This window comes from Arachis ipaensis, chromosome B6 (genome assembly GCF_059453495.1).
Source record: "Arachis ipaensis isolate K30076 ecotype BB chromosome B6, ASM5945349v1, whole genome shotgun sequence".
NCBI classification, from domain to species: domain Eukaryota; kingdom Viridiplantae; phylum Streptophyta; class Magnoliopsida; order Fabales; family Fabaceae; genus Arachis; species Arachis ipaensis.
In genome coordinates this window covers 72,413,680-72,428,191 of record NC_142441.1, presented here as the reverse complement: position 1 = coordinate 72,428,191, position 14,512 = coordinate 72,413,680, and the positions used below count along the sequence as shown (strand labels likewise).

Here is a 14,512-nt window from a genome sequence, read left to right as displayed (position 1 = left end):
TCCCCTTATAATTTGTAATCAATAAACGTATATTAAAGACATCATTATTATAGTGGATCTTTATAAATAGGACTATAATCACAACATAAAATTTGTTCAACTTACTTTATAAACCAAGACTAATATTCAAAATCTTACTTTAAAAAATATCAACTTAGAAGAAAGATTTATGCGGAAATAAATAGATGACTAACAAGGCCAACTACCAAAGAAGAGAGCAAAAGGGCCGTCTATTCTATTATTCCAGAAGCAGCCCCAGGTGATGATGGCTTTATATCCAAATCTTCCAATTTTATTGGAATACTATCAAGTAGGATGTATGCAAAGCTGTTAGAAGCTTTTTTGGAGGAGGACGCATGCTTAGGGGTTCAATCACACTCAAATTTGTCTCATTCCAAAGATACAAAATGCAACTGCAATTAATCAAATTCAGATGACAGCCTCGGCACTATGTTCTACAAAATCATCTCTAACGTACTTGTTCATAGACTGCAACCTTTTATGAATAAAATTATTAGTGACAATCAAAGTGCTTTTATCCGAGGAAGACTCATTAGTGATAATATTTTAGTGGCTCATGAATATTATGTGTTTTTTGAAGAATAAGGACTATAGTAATCATGATATGGCACTTAAAATTGACATGAGTAAGGCCTATGATAGGGTTGAATGGAGTTTTCTTTGGTTTATGATGGCGAAATTAGATTTCTGTGATAAGTAGATTGGGTAGATTAAAGAGTGTGTGTCTACAATCTCTTAATCTGTTGTTGTGGAAGGAATTCCTACTGGCTTCTTTAGGCCAAGCAGAGGGCTCCGTCAAGGAGATCCTCTCTCTCCCTATCTTTTTTTTATTTGTGCAGAGGGATTGTCCTTTCTACTCCACAAAGGAGAACAGAATAACTTACTGCAGAGACTCCGGTTAAATAGTAGATGCCCCTCCATTAACCACCTATTATTCGCAGACGATTCTATATTTTTTGGAAGAGCTAAAAGGCAATCATGTGACAAGATCCTAGGTATCCTACAGCAATATAGCAAGTTGAGTGGCTAGCTCGTTAATTTAAACAAGTCAGCCATTTTTTTTCAGCAAGAATACGCCTCAAACAACCCAGACAGAACTAGCTACTTTGATTGGGGTTCCTAATATTGGTGCTCAAGATCATTATTTGGGCCTTCCATCAGTTGTCAATAGAACCAAAAGAGAAACCTTCTCATTTGTTAAAGATAAGGTTGAAAAGAACGATGCTTTCGGCAAGCCAAATAGAGGTTTTGATAAAGGCGATTGGCACAGCGATACCGATTTACTCGCTTAGCTGTTTTAAGCTTACAAATACTCTTTTAGATGAAATTCATAAAATGATGATACAGTTTTGATGGAGATAAAAACAGAATGAGAGAAAATACGTTGGATAAGTTGGGACTCAATCAACAGAGACAAACATTCAGGAGGTTTGGGTTTTAAAGATCTCAAAGCTTTCAACCTATCGATGCTAGCTAAACAGGGATGGAGACTTCTAACAAAACACATTCACTGGTATGTAAAATCTACAAAAATAAATATACCTTGTTCTTGGAAGCAAAGCCTGGATTCAGACCTTTTTGGGTTTAGCGGAGACTCTTGGAGGGCAGAAAGGTCCTGAAGAAAGGCGTTAGATTCAGTATCACTACCCATGGCTCCACCAGAATAAGAGAGGACCCATGGTTCGGAGACCAACCCCCTTTCAGGTTTCCAACAACAGTGGAACAAAATCTTGAGATGCATTGGGTCCGACAGCTGATAACAAATACTAGTAAATGGAACATGGAGTTATTACAGGAAAATTTTAATGCAAAAATTGTAGCACAAATTTGCAAAATCTCAATTGAACAAGGAGGGGAATCAATTATTTGGGTGAACGACAAAACAGGGCAATTCTCAGTGAATTCAAGATACTTGATTGCATACCAGTTCTATCATCCGCCGATAGCGAGTTTAAACCCCCGATTTCAGATGAAAGACTTATGGCAACAAATCTGAAATATACAGTGTCAGCCAAAAATCCTAAACTTCATATGGAGGTTAGTCCATGAGGGTATAGCAGTGCTGGAGAAGATACATAACAGAATCCTCAACATTGATCCCCTTTGCCCAAGATGCTTGACAAAGTCAGAAACTGCATTGCACGCGGTGGTTTTCTGCCCAGACTCCATGGTGGTTTAGAACAAGTCCCAATTTGCCAGTGACATCTTAAGAGACACAAACCTTTAAGCATGACAATGGTGGAATCAAATGGTCGAGAAACTCAAATCTCAAGCGGACTTCAAGAAAAAAAAGAGTGAGATTGCTTACCTCCTTTGGGAACTATGGCTGGCGCAGAACTCCTTCACTTTTGAACAGAACCGACGAGAACCTCGAAAAGTTCTGTCCCAGGCAACGATGAAGGTGAACTAGTACAGAGCTCACTGTATGCAAACCGAGCTTTTAAGCTTCTTTTTCAATTTCTTTAGCTTTTTCTTCACTCCCTTTAAGTTTATCATCTCATTCTGATTTGAAAATACTAAACGCTAAATTACGCTTTTTAATTTTATTATGGAGAAGGTAATGGTGTAGAACAGAGATATAGAGAAGCAGCGTGCTTTACAGGCGTATGGTGTTAGAGAGCGACTAATCGGACGGTGTGAGTGCTTCTAGGCAAATCGGACAGTCCAATTTCAAAAAAATATATATAATAATCAATTCGGACCATCCGATTTGATTTTCGTTTTATTACAAAAAAAATTTTCATACAACACGGACAGTCCAATTTGCTTCTTCCAAATTTCAAAATTTTCTCCCTGCAAATCGGACTATCTGATTTACCCATGATATTTTCTTTTAAACATAACTCACATGGTCCGACATATCTATAGCACAAGTCAAAAAAGGCTGCCCCCACAAATTAGTCTAGCACTATTATGCCCCATAAGGCAGCAAATCACATACATGCCTCCAATAACCAAAAAAATGATCCGCTAAATTATGTTGATATTATATTTGCCACTTCTTATGCAATAAATTACAAGTTTACTTTTGAAAAAAAAATAATTAAACTTGTTTTATCAAGTCTAAAGTTATCAATTAATAATTACAATAAAAAAACTTAATTTTTATACTAATTAACTTATTCACACTTTTTGAATGCTTGAATATTTGATAGTAGTTTTTTTTTTAATAATATTCCTCAATTTGACAAAATTAAAAACTAATTCATTATAAATTTAAATTCTATTTAAAAATATATTTTTGAACCATAAATTATTGTAAATTTAAATTCTGATATTTATTTCACCAAACAAATAAATTGACCACTTAATCTGCTTAAATTGATTATCCGAAAGAAGTCATACTCTGGGTTGGAGCTGACTTCCCGTTTCCCAACTTGCTTATTGGGCCAGATCAGATTTTTGGGCCTTATCTATAACAGATTAATGTTCTCTCTTCAATAAGTGGCAGCCAATTGGATGAGGATAAGGTGCAACAGCAATTATTTTTGTGGTGATGGGCAGATGAAGCCTCATCCTCGGCTCAGTTATCAATGTTAAAGAATCACGAGTCAGAAGAGGTGCAATGGATGGCCATCACAGTTTTGGCCACTTGATCTTGGACTTTCTCCTCTCCATGCCATACATACATTCATCCTTAACCACGGATACACGTTATGACGACTGCCATTGGCCAATTGCTCATTCGTTCATTCCCCCAATAAACATTCTAAGGAAAATAGAATAATTTTTTTTTTTTAAACAGTAGGTGTGGAAGCTAATCAACTTTATCTATTTAAGAACCCTTGATTTGTGATAGGGTAAGAAACATTACATTGGGAATGGATAAATACTAAAACCAGTATCAACTTAATTCTTAAAAAGGAGTTTAGAAATAATGGTAATTTATAACTATTATTTATTTTTTATTTGTTATGGGTAAGGCTGTCAAAAGTTACGGTTTAATTCTTTAATCAAGTTTTCTAAACGCAGATTTCAATTGTCACTGCACCTTAATTTAAAAATTTTAGATATTTATTTAATTTTTTATAAAATAAAATAAAATAAAATTATTTTTTATTATTTTTATAAAATTATAAAAATAAAAATACTAAAAACAAAAATATAAACTAAAGATATTTTTAGATATTCAATTAACTTTCTCGGTTAAGATTTTGATTGGTAACTCATTAATTAAAAAATTTTAGATATTTTTTTATGTATTTTTAAGAATAGAAATCATCACTAAATCAATTTACAAAATAATAAATAAAAATATAGAGTATAAAGACTCATGCTGTATATATAGGGTGTGTTTGACAACCACGTTAGAAAGAAAAAACACGTTACAACTTTTTAAAAGTTTCAATTTTTGGTTTTGCTCATTTTTCTCTCTATAAACGCAAGTGATTTGGTCACAAAATCACGTTTACAAGAAGAAACAATTTTTAACTTTTGTGTTATATTAACTGGCTTTTAGCTATTACCATTTAACATTTATTTTTTTTATCAATTTTATCTTTTATACGTATTATTATATTATTTATAGAATTCTTATTATTTCTTTTTATGAGTTTTTTTTATTATTTATTATTTATATTTTTTATTAATTTTTATTTAATATTATATATTTTTATAATAGTAATTTTTGTGCATTATATATTTATATTTATTATTATTTTTTTATAATATAATTTATTGATCCCATTAGGTAAAATAAATTAAACAAAAAAATTAGCCATAAATAAAAATAATAGTAAAAAATTATAACGTACTAAAAAAGAGTGCTAAGAGTACTAAAAATATACTATATAAAAATATATAAAAAAAAAGTATAAAAAAAATAACATCATAATTTAATGTCATGTCTTTTTTAATAATTATCTATCTAAAAAGTGATTTTAACTAATATTATCCAAACAATATTTATTTTATCAAAATCAATTTTAATATAGAATTGCCAAATATAAATCATGTTGATACAAATTTACTTCTACCCAAAATCTATTCTATAAAATCACTTTTATTCAAACTCGAGTTTAACAAACGTCAATCCAAACACACACATAATAGAGAGAAAGAGTACGTACTCCGTACTCAGAGAGAATGAGAGAAGGAGAGAGCGGGAACGGGTGTTTGAGGGCGAAACACAGTGAGGATGGCGGCCATGCCGTCGGAAGAGATAAGGGGGAGAGTGTGGGTGGGGGTGTAAGGAGGGTTTTTCACGAGAGGGTTTTTCAAATCCTACAAAGATCTCTTTTAGAGATAAAGTCATTGGTCCAGAGAAATCGAAGGCGTTTGCACTTGCAGGATCTTTATTTGGGGATAGTATAGCCACGGTGGTGGGCAAGTAGGGTGATTCCCAACCTCCATATGTAAACTTCACTGAAGAAGCCAAGCTTTGTTTGGCAGAGCCTTATCGAGAAGCTTTAGTGATCAAGGTTCTTGATAAAAATTATAGTTACACAGCTCTTTACACAAGCTTTGGATGGTTTGGCGCATCAAAGGTGGCTTTGATCTGCTTGATGTGGGGTTTGGGTACTTCATGGTAAAATTCGATGCATGTGAAGATCGTGAGAAGGTCATGCTTGCTTGGTGGCCCGTGGTTGATTGAGGGGCACTATGTTGCTGTAAAACCGTGGGATATAGATTTTCGGCCATGTGAGCAATCCTTCGGGTCTACGCTTGTATGGGTTCGGATTTCGGGACTCCCAATCTGGTGCTATCAGGAACAGGCCATGATGCGTATTGCTTCTGCAATAGGAGTTTCCATCAAAGTGGACTTAGCCACTAAGTTGGCTGAGAGAGGACGATATGCCCGAGTATGTGTTCAAATAAATTTAGGACTGCCAGTGATCAAGCATATCATTGTGGAAGGCGTAACTTATGTAGTGGAGTATGAAAGTTTAAATTTAATTTGTAACTCTTGTGCACGTTATGGTCACGATATGGCACAGTGCTTGGGTAGAGACTCTAGGGAAGGAAAGAGTGCTGATTCCGATGCCACCAAGCCACAGGACGGTACAAAGGCAGTGCCACATCCTGAGACCAAAATTCACAATTCAAATGAAGTAGAACCTAATGTGGTAGGTGGCGTTACTGGCGAGAATCCTGCATCGAATTTGCAAGAGGATTTGGAGGCTAATAATTTGGAAGGAAATAATGTTAAGGAGGCTTGCAGGCATGATGAACCAGGCTGGGAGCAAATTGTGAGGAAAGGTAAAACCAAGCTGGGTCAGAAGCAATATAACAAGGTCCAAACAGGCATTCAATCCAGAACCGATTCGGGTAGAGTAATCAGGCCCACCATTCACTTCTCTCACACGAATGGATCCAGCTCCTATCGCGCTAGGGTCGGGTCACGAGTCAAGGTCGGACACAGCGCTTCCCGTGTTGGTGAGACGTCGATCTCCTCAACCCGACACACCCCAGTGCCTTGCGGGTCCTCTCTCCGGAAACAACCAAGGCCGGGGTCCCTACAGAGCTCGCCAGTTGAGAAGAATGGAGGCACGGTGGTGGAAGCATCGTCATGTCTTCCTGCAACCGTGAAGGAGGGTGTTACCGTGGCGGTTCCATTGGAGAAGGAAGGCGCATTGCCGGCTGTTACTGCGTCGGTAGGCGGGATTAAGGAGATATTCCATGGAGATCCGGCAAACTTGATGGTCACGGGAGTCACTTCCGCTGGGCAAGCCTCGGTTTGAGGTTGGTAAAGCACTTTGATTTCCTTGTTTTATATTTTTATATTTTATATTATGGATAGTTTAAATATAATAGCTTGGAATATTAGGGGTGCTTCTAATAAGTTAGCCCGGGTGAATTGTAAAGAGCTGGTTAGGAAATTTAAACCTGTAATTTTTATTGTGGTTGAAACTCACTGTCCTTTTCAACACTTGAAACTGTTCTGGGAAAGACTTGGTTATCACCCTATTGGTATAGTGGAGGCGTCATGACATAAGGGGGTATCTGGTTCCTTTCTGCAATACAGGGTGTTCACTGCAAATGGGTTGATGCTTTCGATCAGTGTGTTACAATTGAGGTTCAGGTAAATAATGTGATTTGGAGGTGCAGTGGTATCTATGATAGTCCTCAATTTAATACCAGAGTTCTGCTATGGGATTATCTTGTTACTCAGTCTTCATCTTTCTGCGGGCCATGGATTGTTCTTGGTGATTTTAATGAAGTACTATTCTCTCATGAATCTAAGGGTTGCCTCTTCTCGAGTCGTCATGCAGATCGGCTTGCTGCCTCTCTAGGGGATAGTAATATGTTTGACTTGAAGACTATTGGAAGATAGTTTTCTTGGTACAGAAGGGTTAAAAATGGTGTTGAGGTGGCGAAAAAACTTGACCGGGTTTGTATCAATAGTGGCTGGCTATCTCTCTTTCCAGAGGCTTACGTAGAAATTTTAAATAGGCTTCAGTCTGATCATTGTCCTATCCTAGTACACTGTACAGGTCGTCCCCAACCGAAAAAGAATAGACCTTTTCGGTTTATTGCAGCTTGGGCAACTCATCCGGGGTACAGAGATATTGTGAACCAGTCATGGCAGGCTGGCTATAGAGAGATGCATGGCAAGCTTTCAGAACTGCAGAAGAACTCTTTGAAGTTTAATTCTAAAGTGTTCGGCAACATTTTCATTAGGAAATGCAAATTGGAGAGACAGATTAATTTCCTTCAGAAGCGACTTGAAGTAATGGAAGATTTGTCTATGCGGCAAAAAGAAAAACATCTGATTGAGGAATTTAATAACACGCTTGTGCAGGAGAAACTTCTATGGTTTCAAAAATCCAGAGAGTAGTGGGTAAAATTTGGGGATAGAAATACCAAGTTCTTTCATGTCTAGACTCTTGTGCGGAGAAAGCATAATAAGATTCATGGTCTCTTTCTTCAAGATGGGGTGTGGGAAACGGACCCGGATGTCCTTAGAAGGGAAGTTGAATCCTTCTATAAACGCCTATTCTGCCAGTCGGAGGATGTAGACTTAGGTTGTCTTGGTGATGTGCCGCTGCCTTCCCTGAATGATGAAGCCTGTTGTAGCCTCACAGCGCCAGTTACTCTGGAAGAAGTTAAGTCGGCTGTTTTTAGTATGCATTCTTTTAAGGCGCCGGGCCCTGATGGGTTTCAGGCTTTCTTCTTTAAAGAATACTGGAAGATTGTTGGTTTTGATGTTTGGACTATGGTTCGTCATGCGTTCTCTGGTTTGGATATGGATCCAAGGATGATGGAAACTCTTGTGGTTCTTATTTCGAAGGTAGAAAACCCGGTTTCCATGAAGGATTTCCGACCAATTAGTCTCTGTAATGTGGTTTACAAAGTTATAACGAAGGTCCTGGTCAATAGACTTCGTCCTCATCTCAAAGAGATTATTGGGCCCCTTCAAGGAGGGTTTATCCTGGAGAGAGGAACCCCAGACAACATCATTGTAGCACAAGAGGTTCTCCATTTCATGAAGAAGACAAAGTCAAAGAAAGGCACCCTGGCCTTTAAGATTGATTTGGAGAAAGCGTATGATAGAGTGGATTGGGATTTCTGAAACAAACCCTGGTGAGTTTTGGCTTTCCTCCTCCGACAGTCAATCTGATTATGTGTTGTGTCACTGCTTCCTCACTGTCTATCCTCTAGAATGGGGATAGATTAAATAGCTTTACTCCGAGCAGGGGTCTTAGGCAAGGAGATCCTATATCACCGTATCTGTTTGTGTTGTGTATGGAGAGATTGTCCTGTTCTATTAATCAGCAAGTTGATAAGGGCTTGTGGAAGCCGGTTGCGGTTTCTAGAGGGGGTCCAAGAATTTCTCATTTGATGTTTGCCGATGATTTGCTTCTTTTCTGTAAAGCTGAAAAATAGAAAGTTCAAACTGTAATGGTAGCTTTGGAAAATTTCTGCAGAGCCTCTAGGATGAAGGTTAATGTGGAAAAATCTAAAGCGCTATGCTCCAGGAATGTTTCAGCGACAAGAAAAGAGATTTTCACTGGAGTCTCCTCCATCAAATTCATCCAGAACTTGGGCAAGTATTTAGGGGTGAACCTTAATCACTCTCGGGTGACACGCGCAACTTTCAACGATGTTTTGGACAAGATTCGGGGAAGGCTAGCTAGCTGGAAAGGGAGATTGCTTAATAAGGCAGGCAGACTCTGTTTGCTCAACTCGGTAGTGACTGCGATTCCTACTTATCGCATGCAAGTATTTCTCTTCCCTAAAGGGGTAACTAATAAGATAGAATCCTTGATGCGAAACTTTCTATGGAAGGGTCAAGCTGATGGTAGAGGCCTGAATCTAGTTAACTGTAAAGTGTTGGTCACTCCTAAGAAGTTTGGAGGTCTGGGAATTAGAGATCCTTTTTGTGCCAATATTGCTCTTCTTGAAAAACTAGTTTGGCAACTTTTTCACCATCCCAACAAGCTATGTGTTCAACTGTTGACGGAGAAATACCATTCTTCTAAAGATGATTGTTTTAGTCGGTCTCGAGGAAGGGGATCTTATGTTTGGAAGAGTATATGTCGAGCTTGGGATATCCTGAAGGAAGGTTTTAGTTGGTGCATTGGGGATTCGGAACAGAACTTTTGGTTTTCTAAATGGAGAAGAGAGGGGCGACTGTGTCAGGAGATGGATTATGTTCACATTTCTGATTTAGATCTCAGGATCTTGGACCTTTGGTCATCTGGACAGTGGAACCTTGAGAATATCTATTCTCCTCTGAATTAGTCTCTGCAGAGCAACATTAACTCTTACAACCCAGATGTTCAAGCTGGTTCAGAGGTCAGTTGGTGTTGGACTGGTGCGGCCTCAAAGGTTTATGATGCTCATAGTGGTTATTTGTGGCTCAGTAAGAAGATGTTTAGTTGAGAGGATAGGGGTAATTGGCTTTGGCTTTGGCGTCAACATGTTCCGGAAAAGCACAAATTTTTGGCCTGGCTATGTCTTCGGGAGGCTCTTCCTACTGCTGCATTTCGTTTTAGGAGGGGCATTTTGCACACGGATAGCTGTCCACAATGTTTCTCAGGTCAGGAATCAGTTTTACATTGTATTCGGGATTGTCCAAAAGCCCAACTTGTTTAGCAAGCTTTAGGGATCTCCGATCAACCAGTGGATTTAATGAGTTGGTTCTTACATAATAGCAAACAACGCTCCTTTAGATTCTTTTCTGGTCTCTGGTGGATTTGGTGTTCGAGAAATAACGATATCTTTCATCCTCACGAGCATTGGACCACAGACAAGGTGATTGGTATGGCTTTTTCCTTAGAAAAGGAGCTCCGAAATATTTTTGAGTTGCGACGACTATCTATCCCCTCAACCATTAGTGGCTCTTGGATTCCCCCCTCAGTGGGTACCTTTAAGATTAATTGTGATGCTAGCTATCCTGGCAGTGGTGTTCGAGTTGGTTTTGCTTGTGTTAGCAGAGATTGGAAGGGAAGGTGGCAACGAGGCTGTCTGGGAACAATTGAGAGTCGTAGCATTTTGCAAGGAGAGTTGTTTGCTATTTGGAGAGGCTTTCTTTTAGCATGGGACTCGGGACAAAGAGACATTATATGTGAGACAGACTGTGTGGAGGCTTTTACTATTATCAATAATTTACAAGATTGCTCTGGGTTTATTGATCTTTTGGTGTTAAAAATCCGAGATATCATGTCTTGGAAATGGCGTGCTGATCTTCGGTTGATTTTGAGAGATGCAAATACAGTAGCAGTCATCATGGCAAAGACTGCAATGAGAACTATTTCTCCCTAAGTGGAGCTTCCATTGCCTTGGAAAGAGTTTGAGAGTAGTATTCAGCGGGACTGCCTTTCTTAAACAGTTTCTTATTTTTTTTTTCTTTCTTAGTTTTTATTTATTTTCTTTTAAGTCACCAAAAAAAAAACACACACACATAATAAGTTGAAAAGTTTAAAACTTAGCAAGTCAACCTAAGTTTAAAAACTCTTCCTAATTTTGAGATGTAGTTTAAAAATATTTTTAATGAGAGTGAATTATTATCAGATTTATAGAGATGTAATATAGACTAAGATATGAAATAAAACAACATAGATTATAACATTTAAAATCTCTCCTAAGATAGAAAAAGTTACCGAAAAAAAAAAAGAAAAGAAGTTTAAAAAAGCTTAGAGAAAAATTTGTAACACCGCATTACTTAGATAACTTCTTGGTACTTTTAAGATTTGAAATCATATATATATATATATATATATATATATATATATATATATATATATATATATTCTAGAAAACATTAAATATCTATTGAAAATTTCTTTTTTTTTTTTTTTTACTATTACTTTGTTCCATAGAATGAGTGTAAAAGATAAGTGTTTGGAGGCATTTTTAAGGTAAACATTTTTCACGTCTTTAAACTATTTCATACATGGAACAAGGATGTTGCTTCTAAGGTGTGCTATCATGATACAATCTACTTTTAAAGTAGTCCATTAAAAGTTTGTTCAAACTAAATTTTTGAGATTATTTTACTTTAAATTTTGAATTTTTTTTGTGTTTATATTTTACCTAATTTGCTTTTATTACTGCTTGCTTATTTTACCTAAAAAAAAAAAAAATTAATACATTACACACTTGTTAAAAAGTGAATAATAATCAAATGAAATTGTTAAATTATTCTTAAATTTATCAATCATCTAAACTCAATCTAAAATACTACAGAACTAATAATCTTCTTTTTTACCATGATAAAATAAATATAACTTTTAAAAATTACATTGATTCCGAAAAATATACTTATACAATAGAAAGGGAAATAACCAATAAACTTAACCATATATAACTCAGATTTGTACATAAATAAACTTATTAGAAATATACTTCTTTGTTTGTGCATAATTTTTTTGTAGTGTTTTCAATTGGATTTTGTTTTGAACTTGAAATTCTTGCATTTGGGATGTCTTCCCTGGTGCAAGCTCATGAAGCCCACGTTGACTCATTGAGGACGATGAAGTTGTTGACAAAGGGCGAGAAAAAACAAATTTGAATGGCGCAAGTAATAGATTAGAATATCAGAAAGCTGTTTAAAGCAGAAAAAATGAGCAAAGACAGAGCCTAAAGTGAGATAGAGCAAGCTAGTCGCACAAGAGGTTAAAGTAGCGGTCGGCGACAATAAATTTGACAAAATAAATACTGTAATTTTTTTTTTTTTGAATTTTTTGGTTAAAAACCGACTGAGTTACGGTTCTTTCGGCTCACCGATTTCTAACTGTTTTTTAGTTTAAATTCCGTTTTTTAATTTTGGCAGTTTCTCTATCTCCCTAAATCAGAGTAAGTATCGGCTCACAATTTTTCTGGTTAAATTTTTAAAATTATGATACTAACTAATTAACTATTGTTGTGAAATAAAAGATATATATAATAGAGATGTATAAATAGAAGACTCTAGTATTAAAATAATTAGTTCAATAATAATTTATATATATATAATAATATTATATGTTGTAATGTGTATATATACAAAGATAGAAAGAAGTATTAAAAATAAAGAGAGAGAGAATCGCATTTGTTTATTGTTACAATCTCAATACAATAAAGATGATTAATATTGTTATTAATATTATATGTAAAGAGTAATAGAAATAGAATTTAAAATACTTATAAAATAAAAGAAGAGAAAGAATTGTAGTAGAAATATAAAGAGAAGGGTATTTGATTGTAACATAAAGAGAGAAGTGATTTTATTATTACTTGCTTGTGTTCTGTACGTAAGGTTATGAAGCCTTATTTATAGCTTCACAAATTCAACTTTCATTAAAGTTGGTCTACATAATAAACTCAACTTTCTCTCTTGAAAGTTTTAGCCGCCCGTATCATAAATGGGCATCCATCTGTTATTCTTATCACAACACTCCCCCTTGGATGACCATTTAGGATTATTGCCTCATTAAAACCTTACTAAAGAAAACCCTGTGGGAAAAACCTTAGTGAAGGAAAAAGAGTACAATATCCTTTGTGATGGGGACTGCCTCATTAAAAACCTTGTCAAGAAAAACCCAATGGGAAAAAACCTGACCAAGGAAAAAAGAGTACAGTCTCCCCCTCTTGCCGACATCATTTAACGTCACGAAATCGGCGCATCCCAATCTCATGTACCAATCTTTCAAAGGAGGATTTTGGGAGTGACTTTGTAAATAAATCTGCCAGATTGTCACTTGAACGGATCTGTTGGACATCAATTGTCCCTTGATTTTTAAGGTCATGAGTGAAGAAGAATTTGGGAGAAATATGCTTTGTTCTATCACCTTTGATGTATCCACCCTTAAGTTGAGCAATGCATGCTTTATTATCTTCAAACAGGACAGTTGGAGCTATCTTATGATCAATTAGTCCACATGATGACAGAATATATTGAATCAGACTCCTCAGCCAAAAACACTCGCGACTAGCTTCATGAATCGCCAGTATTTCAGCATGATTAGAGGAGGTTGCTGCTATCGTCTGTTTTGTGGACCTCCATGATATAGCTGTACCACCATATGTGAATAGGTATCCTGTTTGAGACCTCCCTTTATGTGGATCAGATAGGTATCCGGCATCTGCATAGCCAACTAGTTGTGACATGGATCCATAGGGATAAAACAATCCCATATCAACCGTCCCATGAAGATATCGAAAGATTTGTTTGATTCCACTCCAATGTCTTCTGGTTGGAGAGGAACTATATCTTGCTAGTAAATTCACAGCAAATGATATATCGGGTCGCGTATTATTAGCAAGATACATTAGCGCTCCAATGGCACTAAGATATGGTACTTCAAGACCAAGGATATCTTCATTTTCTTCTTTAGGACGGAATTGATCCTTTTTCACATCCAAAGATCTTACGATCATTGGGGTACTTAATGGATGTGACTTATCCATATAAAATCTTTTCAAGATCTTTTCTGTGTATGTTGTTTGATGAATAAAGATCCCACCTTTTATATGCTCGATCTGCAGGCCGAGACAAAACTTAGTCTTTCCAAGATCTTTCATCTCAAACTCTTCTTTTAGAGTTTTTATAATTGTTGGAATCTCTTCAGGAGTCCCAATGATATTTAAATCATCAACGTACACAGCAATTATAATGAATCCAGATGCAGATTTCTTTATGAAAACACACGGGCAGATATCATCATTCTTGAATCCGTTTTTGGCCAGATACTCAGTAAGACGATTATACCACATTCGTCCAGATTGCTTTAGACCATATAAAGATCTTTGCAATTTGACTGAGTATAACCCTTGCGAATATTCATTGGATGGTTTGGATATCTTTAGTCCTTCAGGGACTTTCATATAGATATCCCGATTTAATGAGCCGTACAAATAGGCTGTTACCACATCCATTAAATGCATATGCAGTTTATGATATGCAGATAAACTGACCAAATAACGCAATGTTATCGCATCCACTACAGGGGAATACGTTTCTTCATAATTTATACCGGGCCTTTGTGAAAAACCTTGTGCCACAAGTCGGGCTTTATAGCGCACAACTTCATTTTTCTCATTTCGTTTTCTCACAAATACCCACTTA

At 36.3% G+C, this 14,512-nt stretch overlaps 1 protein-coding gene across 1 annotated transcript; it reads left to right on the top strand.

Annotated features, from left to right (window-relative positions):
• Positions 1-5,558: 5,558 nt before the first annotated feature.
• Positions 5,559-8,533, top strand: LOC148561302 (uncharacterized). The gene is made up of 4 exons (XM_088490729.1): positions 5,559-6,695; positions 6,986-7,166; positions 7,455-7,690; positions 8,327-8,533. Exons 1-4 carry the CDS (start codon positions 5,559-5,561, stop codon positions 8,531-8,533), a joined length of 1,761 nt encoding a protein of 586 aa, XP_088346855.1.
• Positions 8,534-14,512: the final 5,979 nt, after the last annotated feature.

Coding starts and splice junctions, on each gene's coding strand:
- LOC148561302 (XM_088490729.1), top strand. CDS start 5,559: ATGCATGTGAAGATCGTGAGAAGGTCATGCTTGCTTGGTGGCCCGTGG. Junction 6,696..6,985: donor CTTCCGCTGGGCAAGCCTCG/GTTTGAGGTTGG, acceptor TCTGCAATACAG/GGTGTTCACTGCAAATGGGT. Junction 7,167..7,454: donor CGGGCCATGGATTGTTCTTG/GTGATTTTAATG, acceptor TACACTGTACAG/GTCGTCCCCAACCGAAAAAG.